Below are 23,761 nucleotides of genomic sequence, written 5' to 3'. Positions count from 1 at the left end.
ATAGACACGCCACCTTATAGCTGCAGCAGCTTATAGCCACCGCAGCTTAAAGCCACGGGAGCTTATAGCCACCGGAGCTCCTAAAACAGCACCTTACAGCCATGGCGCCCTATGGCCGCGGCACCCTACAGCCGCGTGCGCCCCAGGAAGCACCACGGCCCAGCCACCCTCCTTGGCAGTGCTGGGACACGCTGGGAGAGGGGCCGGGCCCCGGGGCGGCAGCGCGTGCGTGCACACACGTGTGGGTGGTGCACACACGTCTGCAGGTGATGCACACACCTGCGGGTGGTGCACACATGTCTGCAGGTGATGCACACACGTGCGGGTGGTGCACACACATCTGCAGGTGATGCACACACGTGTGGGTGGTGCACACACGTCTGCAGGTGATGCACACACGTGCGGGTGGTGCACACACGTCTGCAGGTGATGCACACACGTCTGCAGGTGATGCACACACGTGCGGGTGGTGCACACACGTCTGCAGGTGATGCACACACGTCTGCAGGTGGTGCACACACGTCTGCAGGTGATGCACACACGTGCGGGTGGTGCACACACGTCTGCAGGTGATGCACACACGTCTGCAGGTGGTGCACACACGTCTGCAGGTGATGCACACACGTGCGGGTGGTGCACACACATGCAGGTGGTGCGCACGCGTGAGGGCGGAGGGCCGTGCGGCGCTGGGCGCTGCATGCACACGCATGGGCACGCACCCACGCGGCTGCGCAAAGGCGTGGGCGCCCACGCTTGTGCAAGGGAGCGCACGCACGCCCACGCAAGCAAACCGTACGCACGCACGGGGGCTCGCACGTGCACACCCGTATGCGCGCGTCTGTGCAGACACACGCGTGCACGTCCGTACGTGCACCCGCTGTGCAAACGCGGTCTGCACACCCTTACCCGCCCACGCACGCCCGCCCACGCCCAGATCCGGTGTCTGCAGCTCTGCTGACCCCTCCCGGCTGCACGAAGTAAAGGCCTGTGCGTGCAATGTCACACGCACATAACCCCACGCACACCCCCAACCCACCCACCCCCACCAGCACCCAAACCCCGCCCAACACCCCCAACCCCCGAACCCCAAATATGGCCACGCGTGAACACACACGTGCACACGCACACAGGCAGGCACGCACACACGCGTACACACCCACACGCATGCAAGCATGCACACCCACACGTGCACATGCACACACAAGCATGCACACACACATGCACACACACGCACACACATGCATGCACACACACGTGCTCACACGCATGCACACACACCTGCACATGCACATGTGTACACACACATGCATATAAGTACACACATGCATGCACACACGTGTACACACATGCATACATGTACAGGCATGCACACACACGTGCACACACGCATGCACACACATACGCACACGCACATGCACACACATGTGTGCACACACCCCCTCCCAGCCCCACAAACGCCCTCCAGGAACCGAACTGGGGCAAAACCCTGATTTGCAGAGACCATAAACCCCCAAACCCCCATCAGCACCGGTGGGGGGGGGGGGGGGCGGAGGTGACAGCGGTGCCACAGGTGCCACACGCCCCCCCCAGGGGTGCCCCCACCCCAGCCGGGTCCTGCCACAAGGAACAAACCCGCTGCTTTTTGTCTCCTTTAATAAAAGTCACAACAAAGTACCAAAAAGGAGCGACCCGGGGGGGGGGGGGGCAGGGGACAGGGAGGACATCTCGGGGGGGGGGGGGGGGCACGCACCCTGTCAGCACGGGGTGGGGGCACACACCTGTGCACACACCTGCACATGCGCGCCCTGCACCCCCCCCCCGTGTCCCCATCCCTCGGGGTTACCCCATGGCAGCCCCCCCTGCGCCAGACACCCCCGGCAGCGCCCCAGCGAGCCCCCAGCCACAGCCCCCCCCGGGGTTAATTACAGGGCTGATCCACGCGGGCAGGGGGTCTGGGAGGGGGTTATTGCTACCTGGGACGGGGTGATGGGGGGCACAAGGGACAGAGAGGGACCCCCACCCTATAAGGGTGGCAGGGGGGTCCCCGGCGGATTTGCAGCCGGGGGGGGGGGGCTGGGGTACAACAGGACACCTGGGTCCACGGCAGTTTATGGGGCTCCAACTGGGCGTGACACCCCCACCCCCACCCCTGGGGGTCCCAACCCATGCGTTGCCCCAGGATGGAGTGGGCTTCCCCGTGGGGAAACTGAGGCACAGGGTGGGCTTCCCCGTGGGGAAACTGAGGCACAGGGGTAGAAGGGGCCAGAGCCACACGGTGCTGGGGGATCCCCCCTCCCTGTGCCCCCCAGCTGGGGGGATGACATTCCCCTGGGATAATCCAGGGAGGGGGTGAGGTTTTGGCAGTGAATAGCTATGTGGGTGCTGGGCACAGTGGGGGGGGTGGTTCTGTCCCCCCACATAGGACCCCACCCGCTGCTTCTGCTCCCCCCTCCCCAATAAATCTGGGGCTGGGTAGGAGGGAGAGAGGGGCCGGGCTTGGCGGGTGGGGGGACTCTGCCGAGTGCCCGCCCCCGCCCCCAACATTGTGCTGAGCACGACGAGCTCATCACACCAGCGGGTGAGATATAGGGGGCCACAACCCTCACCCCACCCCAACCCCCCCACAGCCCTCCTGGCTGGGCTGGGGAGGGGGTGTGAGGATGGCAGGGACCCCCCCCAAGGGGTGGGGCAGGGGGGCACTAGTAGACCCAGCTGACGGGCACCCACTGGGGCTGGACGCGCAGGCGCTCCATGGCCTCCCGCAGCCGCCCGAAGGTGCGCTCCAGGTCGTCGTTGGTCAGGCTGAGGTCGAAGTAGTGGCCGTAACCGCGCTGGATCCGGCCGCTCTCCTCCACCGTCCGCTTGGCGTCGGCCTCCTGCCCCGCACAAACCCCGTCTCAGTTTCCCCCATCGCTCCCTGTGCCCCCCGACCCCGCCGCGGGCTCCCACCCCCAGGGAGGGGACCCCCACCGTGAGCTGCTTAGTGGCCACGCCGCTCTCCAGCGCCGCCCGGTTCATGGCCCGCAGCGTCTCGGGGCCGGGGGCCTCGATGAAGACCACGTACGGCACGAATTCAGCTGTTCTCAGCACCTTCACTGCCTGGGCAGGAGGAGACGGCACTGAGCCCTGGGGCGGGGGGCAGCCCCGGCCACCCCCTAGGCGTGTGACCCACCCGCCACGTCCCCTACCTGGGGGTTGACATCCAGGATGCACATCTTGCCAGCCTCCACCACGGCGCGGATGGAGTCGATCTTGGTGCCGTAGAGGTTGCCCTCGTACTCGCCGTGCTCCAGGTACCGCCCCGCCTTGATGTCCGCCTCCATCTCCCCCCGCGACACGAAGCGGTACCCGTGCCCGTCCTTCTCGCTCTCCTTCGGCTTCCGCGACGTGTCTGCCCGGGCACGGCCCATCCGAGTGTCACCAGGGGTCCCACCCTGGAGGGCACCCACAGCCCGCGGGGATGGCCACGGGGCTGCAGTGCTGCAACCGCACACCCAGGGGCGCGTCCCCCCCCGGCGCCAGACGGGCTGGGCTGTGCCAGGGACGGTGACAGCAATGTGCATGGGGGACAAGGATGCGGGCGGGGGACAAGGGTGTTCACGAGGATGGTGATGCTCAGAGGGACAGTGAAGCTGGTGAGGGGTGGTGATGCTGGCAGGGACCGCGATGCTCATGGGGATGGTGCTGCTCACAGGGACAAGGATGCTGGTGGGGGACAAGGATGCTCACAGGCGACAGGGATGCTGGCAGGGACAGGGATGCTGGTGGACAAGGATATTCACGAGGATGGTGATGCTCACTCAGGAGGGTCAGTGATGCTCACGGGGGACAGGGACGCTGGCGGGGGACAGGGATGTTCATGAGGATGGTGATGCTCAGGAGGGTCAGTGATGCTCACGGGGGACAGGGATGCTGGTGGGGGACAGGGGTGTTCACGAGGATGGTGATGCTCAGAAGGGTCAGGGATGCTGGCGAGGGACGGCACTGCTCACAGGGACAAGGATGCTGCCGGGGACACGGGGACACTCACAGGGGATGGTGGTGCCGTAGCGTGCCTGGTCCGACATGATGAGCTTGTTCTTGAGGCTGCGGCGCCCCACGCCCTGGGCACCGATGAGCACCAGGGTTTTCCGGCGGAAGGGGGGCATGCGGGCCACCTCCTCGTAGATCAGCAGCTCGTGGCGGTCGAACTCTGGACAAGGGACAGGTCACCCGCGGTGGGACCCCAAGCAGCCGGGAGCCACCCCAGGGCCCCCCGTGAGGTGCCACGGCAAGCCTGCCACAGGCACAGCCTGGGGACTGTCCCCCCTTCCCTTGGGGACAGCAGTGGCAGAAGCTCACCAGCATTCTTCGTCGTCAGGTACATCATCCTCTTCTTCCTCTTCCCGCTGAGGCTGCCACACAGGGCCCCTGCCGAGGACACGGGGGCTGGCTGAGCTGGGGACGGGGACGGGGACAGTGCCACGGGAGCTGGGACCTGCCGCCGTGGCAGCGCCACGGGGATGGGGGCATCGCCATGGGGCGCAGGGGACCCGCTGTGCTCCCCCTCGGGAGGTGACCGCCTGTCCCCCCGCCCCCAGGGCCACATCGCCACCGCAGGCTGGGGGCTCCATACCGGACACGGGGGTCACCTCCACGTCCCGCTTGACGAAGGCCTTGCGCTTCTCCTCCAGCAGCTGGCTGGGCACCAGCCCCGCGCTGCCCCCCTCTACGTGGCACGCCTGGGGGGACAGCGCCGTGCATGGGGACCCTGGCGCCACTGGACACCCCCCCCCAGCCCCACAGGGACCCCTCGAGCTCCCAGGGACCCTCTCGAGCCCCAGGGACCCCCCAAAACCCCCAGGGGTCCCTCAAGCTCCCAGGGACCCTCCCCAACTCCAGGGACCCCCCCAATGTCTCAGAGATGCCCCCCAGCTCCCAGGGACCCCCCCAAGCTCCACAGGGAACACCCGCCAGGTCACAGGGACCCTCCCCAGCCCCAGGAACCCACCTAACCCCACAGGGAACCCCCAAGCTCCCAGAGACACCCCCCAGCTCCCAGGAAACCCTCAAGCCCCACAGGGAATACCCTAGGTCACAGGGAAGCCCCACAGGTCCCCGGGACTCCCCCAAACCCAGGGACCCCCCAAACCCCACAGGAACACCTCGAGCTACCAGAGACCCCCCTCCAAGCCCCAGAGGGAAGCCTGTACGTCACAGGGACACCCCTCCCCAAGCTCCAAGGGACCCTCCCAGCCCCAGGGACACCCCTGACCCTCTGTGGACCCCAGATGCCTTGGGGACCCCCAGGAGAGGATCAAAGGGCCAGGACCCCCCCCTCGGGGCTCCCCCTGACCTGCCACCAGTTGGGGTCATCCTGGTTGACGATCTGCAGCAGGTCACCGGCGGTGAACTTGAGCCCGGCCTCCTTGCAGGGGATCAGGCTGTCGGTGGCCGGGTCGTAGTCGAAGTGGCACTTAACGAAGACCTGGGGACCGGGGTGGGGGGGTCAGCAGGGTGGGGGTTCAGGGGTGGCCACCGGACGCTGGGGTTCCTCACTCTGCATCACCCGGGTGCTGCCGGCCCGTGCCTCAGTCTCCCCAGCGTGCCGGCGGGAAGCGCAGGAGCTGTGCCACGCGCCTGCGCACCCACACGCGTGCGTACCCCGCTAGGTGCCCCCCCCGCCCGGGCGTCCCCCCGCCGCCCGGCGCAGCCAGGCACGCACGGCACCCGCGCACACGCAGGCGGCACCGGCGGCCGCCGCCGCGCCCCACAGGGCACCCACGGCAGCGCCCACGCACAGCCCCGCGCCCACGCAGAGGCACACGCACGCGCCCAGCGCCGCCACCGCCGCGCCCGCGATGGCACACATGCGTGCGGGAGCGTGCAGGGGGGGCAACCGTGAGCGCGCACACGCGTGTGCTTGCACGCAGGACCCCCGCCCGGCACTGGCAGCAGCAGGGTGCTGCGGCCACAGCCCGGCACGGAGGCACACGGTGCCAGGGGACGCGATGACAGCGCCGCTTTGTCCCCAGGGAGTCAGGGTGACGGCGGGGGCTGGCACGGGGAGGGAGGGGACCGGGCACCCTTTGCCACCCAGCACCCCCGGTCCTGCCGTGGGGGTTGGGGACAGGGCGGGTGCCACCACAGCTGGATGCCCTCACCAGTGCCGGGCACGCAGGGCACCGTGGGGGACACCGTGATCCTGCTAGCATGAGGCACGTGGGCGTGGGGCAAGTCCCTCCCGGTGTGCGTGGGGGACAGGGGGATACAGGGGACGTGGGGGACACCAGGGTCCTGCCAGCCTGGGGCACGTGGGCATGGGGCGAGTCCCTCCCGGTGTGCGTGGGAGATGGGGGGACACAGGGGACAAGGGACATGGGGTCCAGGGGGTCGTGGGGCTCAGTGCATACGTGGGGAGATGAGGCACATGGCAAGGGGTCAGGGGACATGGGGCACGTGGGCAGGGGGACGTGGGACACACAAGTATGGGGATGTTGGCAGGGTGGCATGGGGACATGGGCATGGGGGGGACACAGAGATGGGGGGGCACAGAGATGGGGGGGCACAGAGATGGGGGGGCACAGGCACAGGTCAGGGGGACCCATGGGCAGGGGATGAGGCCACGATGGGCAGGATGCTGGGAGCAGGACGGAGATGCGGGGTGCAGCGTGGGGTGGGGTGCAGGGCAGGGTGCAGGGCGAAGTGGGGTGCAGGGCGGGGTGCCGGGCGGTACCTGCCGGGGCGGGTGAGGCTCCTGGTAGCTGGGCAGGATCTTGAGGACGACGCTGCCGCTGGCGTGGCGCAGGCTGTCCTGCAGCGCCCGCGGGTCGCTGCCCACCTCCCGCCCGTTCACCTCCCGGATGACGTCCCCCACGTGCAGCAGCCCCTGCTGCGCCACCATGCCCCCGTGCAGGATGCGGGCGATGACCAGCTCCCCCCGCTCCACCCGGAACGTCACCCCCTGGCCGGCACAGCCCCGCGTCAGCCCCACGCCAGTGTCCCCACTGCAGGACCCGTGCCACCCACCCAGCGCCCTCCGGTCACCCCAGCAATCCTCCCAGCATCCTGTAGCACCCCAGCACGCTGCAACAACCCCGGTGTCCCCAGCAATTCCCTCAATGCCCCCAGCACCCAGCAATGCCCCCCAGCACCCCACAACGCTCACAGCACCTTGCAATGGCCCCAGCAATGGCCCCAGCACCCACCAATGTCCCCCAGCACCCTGCAATGCCCCCAGCATCCCCAGCAACGCCCCCAACACCTCGCAGCACCCCAACGGCCCCAGCACCTTGCAGTGGCCCCAGCACCGAGCAATGCTCCCAGCACCCAGCAACACTCCCAGCACCCCCACACCCAGCAACGCCCCCAGCACCCTGCAGCACCCCAACAACACCCACCCAGCACCCACCAATGTCCCAGACCCTGCAACATCCCCCACACCCAGCAATGCTCCCAGCGCCCCACAGCGCCCCAGCACCCCACGATGACCCCAGCACCCTGAAACACCCCAGCACCCCGCAGCACCCCGAGCACCCAGCAATTCCCCCAGCACCCCAAAGCACCCACAGCACCACAGCACCCCACAGCGCCTCCAGCGCCCCGCAGCCGCCCCAGCACCCCACGATGACCCCAGCACCCCGCAGCACCCCCAGCATGCCACAGCGCCTCCAGCATCCCGCAGCACCCAGCAATGCCCCCAGTACCCCACAGCCACCCCAGCACCCCTCGATGACCCCAGCACCCCAGCAATGCCCCCAGCACCCCTCGATGACCCCAGCACCCTGCAGCACCCCAGCCCTGCCCCCAGCACCCCGCAGCCACCCCAGCACCCCACGATGACCCCAGCACCCCGCAGCACCCCACGATGCCCCCAGCACCCCTCAGCACCCCACGATGCCCCCAGCGCCCCGCAGCACCCCACGATGCCCCCAGCACCCCTCGATGCCCCCAGCACCCCGCAATGCCCCCAGCACCCCGCAGCACCCCAGCGCCCCGCAGCACCCAGCAATGCCCCCAGCACCCCGCAGCACCCCAGCGCCCCGCAGCACCCAGCAATGCCCCCAGCACCCCTCGATGTCCCCAGCGCCCCGCAGCACCCAGCAATGCCCCCAGCACCCCGCAGCACCCCAGCGCCCCGCAGCACCCCAGCAATGCCCCCAGCGCCCCGCAGCACCCCAGCGCCCCGCAGCACCCAGCAATGCCCCCAGCACCCCGCAGCACCCCGCAATGCCCCCCGCAGCACCCAGCAATGCCCCCCGCCCCCCGCTCGGGCTCACCAGGTTCTCGCCGGCCGCCCTGCGGATGCCCACCATGCGCACGGCGTCGGGGGGCACGGGCTGGTTGTTGAAGGCCGGGTCCAGGACGGGGCTGGGCGGGGGCGTCTCGTAGCTCTTGGAGGCCACCGAGTCGTGGGTCTCCAGCAGGGACTGAACGCACGGCGGGGGGGGGGGGTGGGGGTGGGTGTCAGTCCCGCGTCGCACGCCCCCCCGCCCCCCCGCCCCCCCGCGCGCGAGCCCCGCACGCCCCACCTGGAAGTGGGGCTCGCGCAGGATGCGGGCCAGCTCGGCGGCCGCGCTGTCCTGCCGCACCAGGTGCCCGATGTCGCGCAGGATCTCCTGCACCAGCTCCAGGTTGTTGTCCCCCACCGCCTCCAGCTTCGTCTCCTCCAGCCGCTCGTGGGCCTGGGGGGGGCCGGGGGGGGATTAGGGACCCCCGCGCCGCCCCCCCCCCCCCCCGCCCACTAATACGCTCGGCATCTGCTCCCTCTGCGGGAAAGGGGGGCGTGCGGCCCTCGGCCCGCAGTGGGGGAGTCTCTGGCACAGCCCAGTGTGCACACGCAGGAGCACACACGGATGCCCTTTGCACACGCAGGAGCACCCACACGGATGCCCTTTGCACACGCAGGAGCACACATGGATGCTCCTTGCACACACAGGAGCACGCACACAGATGCCCTTTGCACATGGATGCCCTTTGCACACACAGGAGCACACACGGATGCCCTTTGCACACGCAGGAGCACACATGGATGCTCCTTGCACACACAGGAGCACGCACACAGATGCCCTTTGCACATGGATGCCCTTTGCACACGCAGGAGCACACATGGATGCTCCTTGCACACACAGGAGCACGCACACAGATGCCCTTTGCACATGGATGCCCTTTGCACACGCAGGAGCACACACGGATGCCCTTTGCACACACAGGAGCACACAGAGATGCCCTTTGCACATGGATGCCCTTTGCACACACAGGAGCACACACACGGATGCCCTTTGCACACGCAGGAGCACACACATAGATGCCCTTTGCACACGCAGGAGCACACATGGATGCTCCTTGCACACACAGGAGCACGCACACAGATGCCCTTTGCACATGGATGCCCTTTGCACACGCAGGAGCACACACGGATGCCCTTTGCACACGCAGGAGCACCCACACGGATGCCCTTTGCACATGGATGCCCTTTGCACACACAGGAGCACACACACGGATGCCCTTTGCACACGCAGGAGCACACACATAGATGCCCTTTGCACACGCAGGAGCACACACGGATGCCCTTTGCACACGCAGGAGCACGCACATGGATGCCCTTTGCACACACAGGAGCACACACGGATGCCCTTTGCACACGCAGGAGCACACATGGATGCTCCTTGCACACACAGGAGCACGCACACAGATGCCCTTTGCACATGGATGCCCTTTGCACACGCAGGAGCACACACGGATGCCCTTTGCACACGCAGGAGCACACACATAGATGCCCTTTGCACACGCAGGAGCACACACGGATGCCCTTTGCACACGCAGGAGCACGCACATGGATGCCCTTTGCACACGCAGGAGCACACACGGATGCCCTTTGCACACACAGGAGCACACACAGATGCCCTTTGCACACGCAGGAGCACGCACACGGATGCCCTTTGCACACGCAGGAGCACGCACACGGATGCCCTTTGCACACACAGGAGCACACACGGATGCCCTTTGCACACACAGGAGCACACACGAATGCCCTTTGCACACACAGGAGCACACACACGGATGCCCTTTGCACACGCAGGAGCACGCACACGGATGCCCTTTGCACACATGCAGCATCCTGCGTGCACGTCCAAATCCGCCCTTCTGGATCCACACACATGCACGTCCTCGAGCACACGCTTGTGCACACACATGCACACGTGTGCATGCCCTTTCACGCATATCACCACACCAATCTGGGCACATGCGTGTCATTGCACAACTGTGTGCACACGCAAACGCACATGCACGCGTACTGGTAAACACGCAGGACGTGGGGCCAGCCACACGCACCCCAGCAGCACAGCCAGGGGGTGATACACACACACGTGCACGCATGCGTGCACAAGCATAACCTTACACACTAGCACCCTCCCCGACCCCATGCACGGCCCTCCCTCACCCCCGCGCTGCAACACAGCAGCCTCACACGCACGGGTGCGCACACATGCACAGGCAAACATGCACGCTCACTTCCACGCGTGCACGCGCATGTATGTGCAGCTGCTCACACACGCGTGCACACACACATCCCTGCACGCGTGCACCCGCGCACGTGCACACATCCACGCACATGTGCATGAAGAGACGCGCCTGCGCACCCGTACATGCATGCACACCCACCCGTGCACACTCCCCCCGTGCTCCCACATCCCCCCCTGTGCCCCACCTGCAGTGGGGAGCCTGGGGGGGGGTCATGGTGCCCCCCCTGCGCCACTGTACCTTCGCCAAGGACCTTACTATTGGGCTCTCCATGATGCCGCGGAGGAAGATGAGGTCCAGGTCCGCGGCCCCCGGGGTGCTGGGGAGCCCCATCAGGTTATCCAGGACCTGCTGCATGGCTGGGGGGGGGGGGGGGCGTGGGGACACGGAGGGGGGGGCCACGGGGGGGCCACGGGGACACGGAATGGGGGGGGCAGAGCAGGAGAGAACAGCAACGTGGGTGAAAATCAAATGCAGCCAGGGTTGCCTGTGTCCCGTCCCCCCCCGATCCTGCCCCGGTCACCCCAGGCCCCCCCCTCGGTTATGGGACCTGGCAGGGAACTGGGGGGGCGGTGGAGCTGGGACCCACCCCCACTCGGCCTACAGGATGGACAGACACATGGACATGTCCCCGCAGCATTGCCATGCTGCACTGCCTGCCCGGGGGGGGGCTGGGGGGCGTCCACGGAGGCAGGAGCCCCCCGACACCTCGGCGGGGGGTGGGAGCGCTAACCCTGGCTGCTGAGCGCCACAGCCCCCCCCGCCCCCCCCCCCGTGCCTCAGTCTCCCCAGCCGAGCAGCACCCCGTCCCCCTGCAAACAGCCCACCCACACACAGACCCGCCGACCCCCCCAAAGCACCCCCGGGACCCCCCCTCAGCCCCCCGAACCTGCAGGGAGTTGCACTGCACCCCAAGTCCCTGTGGGGGGGAATGCAGGAGAGCCCCCCCCCCCCCAACTGGCACTTTGTGGAGGGCTGCCCTGGTGATGTGGGGGAAACCCCCAAAGAGCCCCCCGGGGGCGGGGGGATATTCCCACAGCCAGTACATGCTGGGGGGGGGGGGGGGGGGGCTGTACTGCAAATGGGGGGGTGAAATGTAATTGGGGGTGCAATGCAAATGGGGGTGCAATGCAGGCGGGGGGGCGCAATGCAATTGCGGGGTGCAACGCAATTGGGGGCTGCAATGCAAATGGGGGTGCAATGAAATGGGGGTGCAATGCAATTGGGGGAGCTGCAATGCAAATGGGGGTGCAATGCCATTGGGGGAGCTGCAATGCAAATGGGGGTGCAATGCCATTGGGGGAGCTGCAATGCAATTGGGGGTGCAATGAAATGGGGGGGGGGCCGCAATGCAATTGGGAGCCGCTGCACCGCGAGGAGCGGCTGCGCTGCAATGGCGGGGGATGCTGGCGATGCGCCGGGGTGGGGGGGTTGCAATACAAACAGACCCCCCCCCATATCTGAGGGGCTTACGGCGAGGCCCACACCCCCCCCCCCGGATCCCGCCTCTCCCTGCCTCCATCTCCCCACTCCCTCCACCCCATCCCCAAACAACCCCCAGCCCACGCCAGCTCCCTGCGTGGCATCAACCACCACCCCACCCCCGGCCCCCCCCGGCCCCCCCAGGCCCTACCTTGGGGGCCCAGGGGGGCGATGGCGGGGGCCGGGGGGGACCCACCGCCGGGGCCGCTCATGGCTGCGGGCGGCAGAGCCGGGCCTCCCCCCCCGCCCCCCCCAGATCCGGGTACCGCGGCCCCCGCCCCCCCCCTCCGGCCTCGCGTGGGCTCCCCCCCCCCCCCGACCCCGCTCCCCCAGGGCCTTGCACACGCGTGCACACGCGACCCCCACCCCCCTGCAAACACGGTGACGCCACGTCACGCGCGTGCGAACGCCTTGCACACCCGCGGGCGGGGGGTGTGCGGGGTGGGGGGTGTGTGCTCACGCACGCGTGCCCGGGGAATGCGCGCGCGCCTCCCTGCACGCTTACGCGTGTGCACACCCGTGGGAGCAACCGCACGCCTACGTACCTGTGCGCGCTCACGCGCGGCGTGGAGAGCCGCGTGCTTGCACAGGCGCATGCTGCGTGCCCACGTTCGTGTGTGCACACGCGCGTGTGAGCCCGCACAACCCCGTGCACCCGCGCCCACGCGCCCCTGTGCATGCTTACACGCGTGTGCAGACCCCTGCACACATGCCGCGCCCACGCGTGCACACATGCTGACACACGCGTGCTCCTGTGCGCGCTTGCCCCCCATGCATGCACACACCCCGCGCACGCTCGCACTCGCGTGCAAACCCACGAGCGCGCCCCCCCGCGCCTGCTCACCACTGCTTGCACAGCCGCGCGTGCTCACCCGTGGGAGCCACCCCCCCGCACGCAGCCACGCAGCCTCCCGCGGCGTGGGGAGGGGGGGAAGAGCGGGGCTCGGCCCCTTTAAGGGGGGGGCGCGGGTCCGCGCGGTTGCCATGGCAGCGGGGGGGGGGCGGCCGAAGAGCGCCGCGCGGGGGGGGGGGGGGGGGGGGCGTGAATTTAAAGGAACCGCGCCCCCCGCCCCCCTCCCCCCCCGTGTGCACACGCACCTGCACACGCACGCACCCACGCAAGCACCCACGGGGAGGTGCGCACCCACGCAGCGCCCCCAGTCTCCCCAGTGCCCTCAGCACCAGTATTCCCAGTCTCTCCACCACCAGTGCCTCCATGGTGCCCACCATGACCAGCATCAGTGGCCCCAGCCCAGCCACCCCCCGCGTCCCCAGCCCCACTGCCCCCAGTACCAGCGTCCCCAGCCCCAGCACCCCCACTGCCCCCAGTGCCCCCAGCATCCCCAGCCCCAGCACCCCCAGTGCTCCCAGTGCCCCCAGTGCCCCCAGCATCCCCAGCCCCAGCACCCCCAGCGCCCCCAGTGCCCCCAGCATCCCCAGCCCCAGCACCCCCACTGCCCCCAGTGTCCCCAGCCCCAGCACCCCCACTGCCCCCAGTGTCCCCAGCCCCAGCACCCCCACTGCCCCCAGTGCCCCCAGCATCCCCAGCCCCAGCACCCCCACTGCCCCCAGTGCCCCCAGCATCCCCAGCCCCAGCACCCCCAGTGCCCCCAGTGCCCCCAGCGTCCCCACTGCCCCCAGCGTCCCTAGCCCCAGCACCCCCAGTGCTCCCAGTGCCCCCAGTGCCCCCAGCATCCCCAGCCCCAGCACCCCCACTGCCCCCAGTGCCCCCAGCATCCCCAGCCCCAGCACCCCCAGCGCCCCCAGTGCCCCCAGTGCCCCCAGCATCCCCAGCCCCAGCACCCCCAATGCCCCCAGCATCCCCAACCCCAGCACCCCCAGTGCCCCCAGTGCCCCCAGCGTCCCCAGCCCCAGCACCCCCAGCGCCCCCAGTGCCCCCAGCATCCCAGCCCCAGCACCCCCAGTGCCCCCACTGCCCCCGGCATCCCCAGCCCCAGCACCCCCAGTGCCCCCAGTGCCCCCACTGCCCCCAGCGTCCCCAGCCCCAGCACCCCCAATGCCCCCAGCATCCCCAGCGTCCCCAGCCCCAGCACCCCCAGCGCCCCCAGTGCCCCCGGCATCCCCAGCCCCAGCACCCCCAGTGCCCCCAGTACCAGCATCCTCAGCCCCAGTGGCCCCAGTGCTGCCCCAGTGGCCCCAGCCCCAGCACCCCCAATGTCCCCACTGTCCCCAGTCCCAGTGCCCCCATACCAGCATCCCCAGCCCCAGTGCTCCCAGCACCCCCAATGTCCCCAGTGCCCCCAGCCCCAGCTCCCCCCAGACGCCCCCGTCCCCCCAAGCAGGCAGAGACAGGAGGTGGCTGCAGGGGGGTTTATTGTTGGGGAGCCCAGCCTGGCCCCGGGGTGACGGGTGCTGCGGGTGCTGCTGCGGGTGCTGCTGCGGGTGCTGCTGCGGGTGCTGCAGGTGCAGCAGCCCCCCGGCTTCCCTTCACCCACAATGTCCCTGCAAGGAGAGGGGGTCAGAACCCCACCACACCGCAGTGCCCCCCCCAAACCCTGCCCCACCTGGGATGGCACCCACTGGGGAAACTGAGGCACGGGTGGCACTGGGGAGGGTTCTTCTGTCCCCCAGCCCCCCCAATCCCCCACCGCTCACCTGGGGGCTCAGCACCCCACGGCGCCGAAGGCCTCCTCGCACAGCACCCGGCCGCCCGACCGCTTGCCGTACCTGCGAGGGGGGAGCACGTTAGTGGGGGGCAGCGCCATGCAAGGGGGGCAACAGGGAGCGCGTTGCAATGGCAGGGCTGGCTGCAGCGAGGGAAAGGCGCAGCGAGGGAGCGGGTTGCAAGGGAGCAGCGTGTTGCAACGGGGAGCATGCTGCAATCAGGAGTGCACGGCAAGGGCAGCAGGTTGCAGCAGGGAGCGCGTTGCAGCTGGAATTGCATCGCAACGGGGAGCCAGGGGCAGCAGGTGAGCAGGTTGCAGCGAGGCAGCGCGGTGCAACAGCGTGCTGCAATGGGGGAGGTCGCTGCAGAAGGGAGCCGGTTGCAGCAGGAGATCACGTTGCAACAGGCAGTGCATTGCGACGAGGGAGCGCGCTGCAATGGGGAGGGCGCTGCAACGGGGAGAGCGCTGCAACGGGGAGAGCGCTGCAATGGGGAGAGCGCTGCAATGGGGAGGGCGCTGCAACGGGGAGGGAGCTTCAATGGGGAGGGTGTTGCAATGGGGAGAGCGCTGCAACGGGGAGGGCGCTGCAACGGGGAGAGCGCTGCAACGGGGAGGGTGTTGCAATGGGGAGGGCGCTGCAATGGGGAGGGCGCTGCAACGGGGAGAGCGCTGCAACAGGGAGGGTGTTGCAATGGGGAGGGCGCTGCAATGGGGAGAGCGCTGCAATGGGGAGAGCGCTGCAACGGGGAGAGCGCTGCAACGGGGAGGGTGTTGCAATGGGGAGGGCGCTGCAATGGGGAGAGCGCTGCAATGGGGAGAGCGCTGCAACGGGGAGGGTGTTGCAATGGGGAGAGCGCTGCAATGGGGAGAGCGCTGCAATGGGGAGGGCGCTGCAACGGGGAGAGCGCTGCAATGGGGAGGGCGCTGCAACGGGGAGAGCGCTGCAACAAAGATGTGGTTGCAGCAGGGAAATGGATTGCAACAGGGAGCACTTTGCAACAGTGAGTGCATTGCAACGGGGAATATGTTGCTACGGGGAACACGTTGCAATGGGGCAGTGCCTTGCTGCAGGGAGCACATTGCAATGGGGCGGCACGTTGCAGGGTTCCTGCAGCCGTGCCCCTGCCAGCACCCCGCTGCTCACCGGTGCCTTGTGACCACGTTGAGGTACTGCTGGAGGTCGTTGTAGAAGCGGACGAGGTCCTCGACGGGCGCATCGTCCCCCGGGTAGGTGGGCTGTGCAGGGCCAGCGGTGCTGGGGCGCCCGGCCAGCAGTGCCAGGGCGCAGGCGAGGAGCAGCAGGGAGGGCCAGCGGGGAGCCATGGCTGCACCGCACGCTGCAGCCTCAGGCTCCGCCGAGGGCACCGCGCTGCACGCACACACGCATGCACGCCACCCGGCTGCACGCACACACACACACGCATGCACACCTCCCAGCTGCACGCACATGCACACACGCACACCACCCACTGCACGCACGTGCATGCACACACTCATGCACACCACCCGGCTGCATGCACACACACACACACGCACATACATGCATGCACACCACCCAGCTGCATGCACACACGCATGCACACCTCCCAGCTGCACGCACATGCACACACGCACACATGCACACACGCATGCACACCACCCAGCTGCATGCACACACGCACACCACCCAGCTGCATGCACATGCACATGCACAAGCGCACGCACACCTTAGAGCACGCACAGCTCTGCACACATGCAGGCACACACACAAAACCTCCGCTCCTGGGACACACAGAGTTGTGTACACACCCCCTTGCACACTCACACGCACCCACCTCTGCTCCAGCGTGCACATGCACACATAAACCTCTGCTCTTGCAGCATGCCTTGGTGCACGTGCATGCACGCGTACAGCTATGTACGTGCACGCAAACATGCATGTGCACCACCCAGCTGCATGCACATGCACATGCACACACGCATGCACACCACCCGGCTCACACACATGCACACGCACACACACCACCCGGCTGCACGCACACACATACACACACCTTAGAGCACGCACAGCTCTGCCTCCGCTTCTGCGACGCATACAGTCATGCACGCACACCCTTGCACACTCACACGCACCCACCTCTGCTCCAGCGTGCACACACACACACAAACCTCTGCTTTTGCAGCACACGCCTCGGTGCACGCGCATGCACACGTACAGCTATGCTCATGCACACACACACGCTCCCAGGGCACACAAAAAAGCTCCGTTCCTGGAGCATGCGCACACGCGTACACACCCCCTTTCACACCCCTACACGCAGATGCACACGCTCGGCCTTGCACACGCACGTGCATGCCCTGTTTGCCCCTGCACGCACACCACACACCCCCTCGCACATGTGCACGCCCCGTTTGGCGCGCACCACGTGCCCTCCGCACAGCCCTGCACCCCCTTGCACCCCCTTGCACCCCCCCAGCCCCTCTCCCCCAGCACAAGTGCTGCCACCGGCGCCCCCCCAGCTGTGTCCCCCCACGGGGACGAGGCCCCAGCCCCACTCACCTGCTTCCACGAGTGGTGACACGGGGACACAGCGGGACAAGGCGACGCGGCGAGACGGGGGGACGCTGCTGCCAGCTGCCCGGTTCCTCGGTGACACCGCTGCCACGGCGGGGCTGGCCCTTATATCCCCCCTGTCCCCCCCGCCGATGTCACCCTGCCACGCAGCACCTGCGGCCAGGTGGCCGGGGGGGACAGGGGCCGTCGGGGGGGGACAGGGGCCGTCGGGGGGGGACAGGGGCCGTGGCGGCGGGGGGGTGACAGGGACACCTGGCCCCTCGCACAGCCCTGGTTAATGTTTGACCCTGGGCTGGGGGGGGCTCCCGGCGGGGGCGAGGACGTGGACGTGGTGTCCGGTGTCTGTCCCCAGAGCATCTTGTCCCCACGGACGGACCGAGGGACGGAGGGACGGGTGTGGGGACAGAGGGATGGCTGTGGGGACGGAGGGACGAGTGTGGGGACGGAGGGACAGGTGTGGGGACGGAGGGACAGGTGTGGGGACGGAGGGAGAGCGGTGGGAGGCTGGTGGGAGGGGTGGGCAGCAGGACAGATGGATGGGGAGTGGGACAGAGGGACACTGGAAGAGCAGACGGATGGACAGGGTGGAAGGGCGCTGGGCAGGTGCGGGAGGCGACATCGGGTGAGGGGTGGGATGGAAGGACAGAGGGATGAGGGACAGGAGGAGTGGTGGCTGCAGGGGGTGGCAGAGCTGGAGGGGGGGGACGTCCGCCAGCCCCTGCTGTGGCCATGCCCGAGGATGTGGGTGTCCCCCCGCTCCCACTGTGGGCTGGGGGGTGTCAGAGGGGTGGGGACCCCCCAAAGACCCCCCGAGATCCTGGGACCTCCGGCACAGCCCTGGCACGGCCCCCGATGGCTGCAGTCCCCGTGGGGACTGTCAGCACCCACTGTCCCTGCACCCCACAACCAGTGCACCCAATTGCCAGTGTACCCCACACCCAGAGCACCCCAGAACTCACCACCAGTGCACTCTGCACCCCACACCCAGAGCACCCCACACCAAGTGCATCCCAGTAACCTGTGCACCCCAACACCCACTGCCAGTGCATCCCACCACCCCCATACCCAGCGCACCCCAGCACCCACCACCAATGTACCCCGTGCACCCCCGCATCATTGCAGCCCCCCACCCAGAGCACCCCAACACCGAGTGCCAGCACAGGCTGTACCCAGAGCACCCCAACACCCATGGCCAGCACCCACCACCGCCCCATACCCAGTGCGCCCCTGCACCCAGTACACCCCAGTATCCAACTCCAGTGTGCCCCAGCCCCACAGCGCACCCCACTCCCCCCCTTCCTCCCATTCCACACCTCCATGCACTCCCCCCCCACCCTCCACCCCCCAGCCCCCCACCCTTGCACCCCAGTGGGTCCCCTGGCCCTTATTTCTTTGCCCAACCTCACACCTTTCTGTCCTCCCCTCCATTCCCCCTGCACCCCCCTCTCCATCCCCCTGCACCCCCCTCTCCTTCCCCTGCACCCCCCTCTCCATCCCCCTGCACCCCCCTCTCCTTCCCCCTGCACCCCCCTCTCCTTCCCCTCGGCCCCCCTCCATCCCCCTGCACCCCCCTCTCCAACTCCCCGGCCCCCCTCCATCCCCCTGCACCCCCCTCTCCATCCCCCCGGCCCCTCTCCATCCCCCTGCACCCCCCTCTCCATCCCCCCGGCCCCTCTCCATCCCCCTGCACCCCCCTCTCCAACACCCCAGCACCCTCCATCCCCCTGCACCCCCCTCTCCATCCCCCCAGCCCCTCTCCATCCCCCTGCACCCCCCTCTCCAACACCCCAGCACCCTCCATCCCCCTGCACCCCCCTCTCCACCCCCCATCACCCCTCCATCCCCCTGCACCCCCCTCTCCAACCCCCCAGCACCCTCCATCCCCCTGCACCCCCCTCTCCACCCCCCCATCACCCCTCCATCCCCTGCACCCCCCTCTCCATCCCCCCGGCCCCCCTCCATCCCCCTGCACCCCCCCTCCAACCCCTGCACCCCCCTCTCCACCCCCCCAGCACCCCTCATCCCCCTGCACCCCCCTCTCCAACCCCCCAGCACCCTCCATCCCCCTGCACCCCCCTCTCCACCCCCAGCCCCCCTCCATCCCCCTGCACCCCCCTCTCCACCCCCAGCCCCCCTCCATCCCCCTGCACCCCCCTCTCCATCCCCCCAGCCCCCCTCCATCCCCCTGCACCCCCCTCTCCATCCCCCCAGCCCCCCTCCATCCCCCTGCACCCCCCAACCCCCCGTCCCCAGCACACGCAGCCCAGACGGGTGCCCACGATCGTGCTCTTTATTGCCGCTGGTGGGGGCGTGCAGGGACCGCGTGGGACCCCCCGACAGCGGTGGGGAGGGGATGGGGTGAGGGCCCCCTCCGGCAGGACACCCCTGGGCTAGGCTCTGGGGGTCCCGGTCCCTCCCGGCGGGGGGGCCGGCGCTGGCCCCGGGTGCTGGGCCCCACCCTGCGGCAGAGCCCCTTTGGGAGACACGGAGAGACGGGGAGGATTCGGGGGGCGGGGGGGCTTGGGGAGCCGGTCACCACGCGGAGTCATCGTCATACCTGTGGGGAAGAGCTGGCGTGAGAAAATCGGGGACGAGACCCCCAACACCCCCGCGGGACCCCCACCCCAGGGTGCAGGAGAGGGAGCAGCCCCTTTCCCTGCCCACGGGGGTGATGGGGTCAGGGACAAGGCCAAGGACACCCACCGTGACCTGTCACTGCCGGCCCCCAGGAGCAGCTCCGACACCACGGCCTCGGGGCTGGCGCGTTTGCCGTACCTGCAGGACACGGAGCACGTGGGTGCGCGTGCGAAGGGGCGCAGGCGGGCGTGCAAATGGGAGCTCACGCGCCTGCGGGCGAAGGGATGTGCACAAGCGTGCAAACGGGAACCGCCGAGTGCGTGTGACGGCGGACGGGCGTGCAAAAGGGCCAGCACGAGCATGCACGGGGGTGTGAAAACGGGCTGACACGAGCATGCACAGGGGTGTGCAAAAGGGCCAGCACAAGCGCACGTGGGGGCGTGCAAAAGGGCCAGCAGGAGCGTGCAAAAGGGCCGGCACGAGCATGCACGGGGCCATGAAAACAGGCTGACACGAGCATGCACAAAGGTGAGCAAAAGGGCTGACACAAGCATGCACGGGGTGCGCAAAAGGGCCGGCACGAGCACACATGGGGGTGTGCAAAAGGGCCAGCAGGAGCGTGCACGGGGGCGTGCACACGCGCCGCCGGGCGTGCACAAAGCACACGCACACGCGTGCACGCTGCCACCCGCCTGCGCTCACCTCTGCCCGCGTCACCAGGTTGATGTAGTGGCGAAGGGCCGAGAAGTACTTGGCCATCTCCTCGGGGGACGCGTCGTCCCCGGGGCTCTCGGGTTTGGGGGGGTAGGCGGCCGCCAGCGTGCCCAGGCAGAGCAGGGCGCAGAGGGCCACGGCCACCAGCACGCGCCACGGCCTCGGGGACGTCACCATCTGCGTGGGGACGGGGACGGGGGGCAGCTCAGCTGCGTGGCCGTCACCCCTGTCACTCTCGGGCTCCCCCACCTTGTCCCCAAGCAGCTCTGCCCCCCCCCCCCGCAACACTCCAGGGACACCCTGAGCCCACAGAGATGTCTCACACACGCCCCTCCCGGACCCTGTCCCCTGTGGGGACATTGCACCCCCAGGGCACCCCCTGCTCCCCAAGGGGATGTCCCTCTCCCCCTGCCCAGGACCCCAGCTCCTCCCAAGGGACATCTTCCTCCAGGGACTCCCCCCAGGGGGACACCTCCCTCCCAGAGACCACCCCACCTCCCCAAAGGGACATCTCACCCCTAGGGATTTCTAGAGACCCCCACAATGTCCTCAAGGGGCCATCTCCCTCCCAGGGACCCCCAGGAACAGCCCCTGCAAGTTCCCAAGGGGACACATCCCTCCCAGGGACCCCACAGGCCCCCCCCCCATCTCCCCAAGGGAGATCTGCCCCCAGAGACACCCCCCCAGCCACCCCAAGGGAGATCTCCCACCCTAAATGACCCCCAGAGACCCCTGTCCACCCCATGGGACACCTCCCCTCCAGGGATCCCCCCCATGTCCCCAAGGATCACCTCCCTCCCAGGGGTCCCAGCCACCCCAAAGGACATGTCCCCCTCCATGGGACCCCGTGGGACCCCCCAAGGCCCCAGCCCCGTCCCCGGGCTGTCCCCGCACTCACGGTGGAGGAGGCGGGAGGTGACAGGCAGGGCCTGGCAGCGGGGTGACAGTGCCGGGGACACCGAGCTGGGGACACAGCGGCTCCTCCACCCACCCGGGGTTTTATAGCCTCCGAGGGGCTGCTGGCTCCTCCCTCATCCGTGACCGACCCCACGGGCACGACAGGACCCCAGCAGCCCCCCCGCCACCGGCCCTGGGGGCACACGTGCCAGCTCCTTGTCACCGTCCCTTGGCAAAGCCCGCCCCGGCCCGGTGCACCGAAGGGGCAGGGGTGCAGGCACGGGGCATGGGGGACACGATGGGACACGGGGACGTGGCGTGCAGCACAGGACATGGCGTGCGGCACATGGCAATGCCACACGGGCACGGCCCAGGGACACAGATGTGACATGTAGCCAGGGCAAAGGGACACAGATGTGACACGCAGCCACGGCACAGGGCACAGGGACACGGATGTGACACGCAGCCACGGCACAGGGCACAGGGACACGGATGTGACACGCAGCCATGGCACAGGGACACAGATGTGACACGCAGCCATGGCACAGGGACACAGACGTGACACGCAGCCACGGCACAGGGCACAGCACAGGGACACAGATGTGACACGCAGCCATGGCACAGGGACACAGATGTGACACGCAGCCACGGCACAGGGCACAGCACAGGGACACGGATGTGACACGCAGCCATGGCACAGGGACACGGATGTGACATGCAGCCACGGCACAGGGACACAGATGTGACATGCAGCCACGGCACAGGGCACAGGGACACGGATGTGACACGCAGCCACGGCACAGGGCACAGGGACACGGATGTGACACGCAGCCATGGCACAGGGCACAGGGACACGGATGTGACACGCAGCCACGGCACAGGGCACAGGGACACGGATGTGACACGCAGCCATGACACAGGGACACGGATGTGACACGCAGCCACGGCACAGGGACACAGACGCGACACGCAGCCATGGCACAGGGCACAGGGACACGGATGTGACACGCAGCCACGGCACAGGGACACGGATGTGACACGCAGCCACAGCACACGGCACAGGGACACGGATGTGACACACAGCCACGGCGCAGGGACACGGATGTGACACGCAGCCACAGCACACGGCACAGGGACACGGATGTGACACGCAGCCACAGCACACGGCACAGGGACACGGATGTGACACGCAGCCACAGCACACGGCACAGGGACACGGATGTGACACACAGCCACGGCGCAGGGACACGGATGTGACACGCAGCCACGGCACACGGCGCAGGGACACGGATGTGACACGCAGCCACAGCACAGGGCACAGGGACACGGATGTGACACGCAGCCACGGCACACGGCACGGCGCAGGGACAGCCTCAGGCCGTGGCAGTGGCACACAGGGACCCCGACACGGCACAGCCATGACACAGGCCCAGCACACGGGGACAGCCGGGACACGGCCCGCAGCTGCCCCGATTTCCCCCGCCGCCAGGGCAGGGCACGGAGCCGCCGCCGCAGCCCCCGCCGCCGCCATCGACCCGCTGTCACAGCCCCCCGGGACGGATGAGCTGCCCTTTCCGCTCCCCCGCGCCGGGGGGGGGGACATTAATTCGTTATGGATTTGGCATTAAGGAGCAATCAGCCAGCCCGGCGTGCGGGGGAAACTGAGGCACGGAGGCGCCTGGCGGGGACGTGCCGTGAGGGGGGGCTCCGGGTCCCCACCGGGACGGGGCCACCAAAGCCGCTATTTGGTGCTGGGACAGGGAGAGGTGGCAGAAGGGGGTCCCCAAAAGCCCTGGGGTGCTCCCACCCAGAGGCAGATGCATCTCCAGCCAGGGGGATGGAGGGGACATGGCTCAGCCGGGACTCTGTGGGGGGCCACAGGCCTGGCTGGGGGGGGACACGGCTCAATGGGGATCCCGTGGGGTGCCATGGGCCCAGCTAGGGGGGACATGGCTTGATGGGGACCCTGAAGGGTGCCATGGGCCCGGATGGGGAGGGGGGCACGGCTTGATAGGGACCCTGAAGGGTGCCATGGGCCCGGATGCGGGGGACATGGCACGATGGGGACCCCGCGGGGTGCCACAGGCCTGGCTGGGTGGGGGGGGACACGACACAACTTGATGGGGACCCCGTGGGGTGCCACAGGCCTGGCTGGGGGAGGACACGCTCCCCGCTCCTGACCCGGCCATCACCCCCGTGAGCAGCAGCGGGACACGGCTCGCAGCAGTGCCACCACGGGGGTCCCAGCCCTGTGGCTGTCCCCAGCCCCGGTGGGACTCACCCCCACGGCGTGGCCGCGGTGTCACCCCGGCGTGGGGACACAACCAGGGGCCCATGCTGCCCCGGCCACACGGTGCCAGCCCGGGAGGGGGCTGAGCTGCCCGCCAGCCCGTGGGGGTGGGCGCAG

General features: G+C 68.7%; 4 protein-coding genes across 8 annotated transcripts; 1 reads left to right on the top strand and 3 right to left on the bottom strand.

Annotated features, from left to right (window-relative positions):
* Positions 1-1,795: 1,795 nt before the first annotated feature.
* MPP2 (MAGUK p55 scaffold protein 2) lies at positions 1,796-12,943 on the bottom strand. Of its 5 annotated transcripts, none has more exons than XM_075116846.1 (12): positions 12,858-12,943; positions 10,744-10,862; positions 8,511-8,663; positions 8,259-8,408; positions 6,716-6,943; positions 5,336-5,467; positions 4,616-4,721; positions 4,342-4,410; positions 4,031-4,192; positions 3,189-3,391; positions 2,971-3,099; positions 1,796-2,876 (listed from the first exon to the last, which is right to left on the bottom strand). In XM_075116846.1, exons 2-12 carry the CDS (start codon positions 10,858-10,860, stop codon positions 2,700-2,702), a joined length of 1,626 nt encoding a protein of 541 aa, XP_074972947.1. In that variant the 5' UTR covers positions 10,861-10,862; positions 12,858-12,943; the 3' UTR covers positions 1,796-2,699. The 5 variants fall into 5 exon arrangements, with proteins under 5 accessions (XP_074972947.1, XP_074972945.1, XP_074972946.1 ...); XM_075116844.1 differs by having other exon boundaries at positions 12,830-12,925; XM_075116845.1 differs by lacking the exon at positions 12,858-12,943 and adding an exon at positions 12,531-12,813.
* On the top strand, positions 12,580-14,538 carry LOC142068116 (uncharacterized). The gene is made up of 3 exons (XM_075117362.1): positions 12,580-12,616; positions 13,276-13,835; positions 14,410-14,538. The coding sequence occupies exons 1-3, from the start codon at positions 12,580-12,582 to the stop codon at positions 14,536-14,538; spliced, it is 726 nt and encodes a 241-aa protein (XP_074973463.1).
* LOC142067823 (pancreatic polypeptide-like) lies at positions 14,309-17,381 on the bottom strand. The gene is made up of 4 exons (XM_075116791.1): positions 17,152-17,381; positions 15,757-15,937; positions 14,602-14,673; positions 14,309-14,448 (listed from the first exon to the last, which is right to left on the bottom strand). The coding sequence occupies exons 2-3, from the start codon at positions 15,933-15,935 to the stop codon at positions 14,610-14,612; spliced, it is 243 nt and encodes an 80-aa protein (XP_074972892.1). The 5' UTR covers positions 15,936-15,937; positions 17,152-17,381; the 3' UTR covers positions 14,309-14,448; positions 14,602-14,609.
* A 2,074-nt stretch (positions 17,382-19,455) lies between these two features.
* LOC142067813 (uncharacterized) lies at positions 19,456-21,853 on the bottom strand. The gene is made up of 4 exons (XM_075116775.1): positions 21,356-21,853; positions 20,450-20,634; positions 19,870-19,944; positions 19,456-19,723 (listed from the first exon to the last, which is right to left on the bottom strand). Exons 1-4 carry the CDS (start codon positions 21,743-21,745, stop codon positions 19,699-19,701), a joined length of 675 nt encoding a protein of 224 aa, XP_074972876.1. The 5' UTR covers positions 21,746-21,853; the 3' UTR covers positions 19,456-19,698.
* Between the last annotated feature and the right edge of the window lie 1,908 nt (positions 21,854-23,761).

Source organism: Phalacrocorax aristotelis, chromosome 23, assembly GCF_949628215.1.
Source record: "Phalacrocorax aristotelis chromosome 23, bGulAri2.1, whole genome shotgun sequence".
NCBI classification, from domain to species: domain Eukaryota; kingdom Metazoa; phylum Chordata; class Aves; order Suliformes; family Phalacrocoracidae; genus Phalacrocorax; species Phalacrocorax aristotelis.
This window is presented reverse-complemented; position numbering and strand designations above follow the sequence as displayed.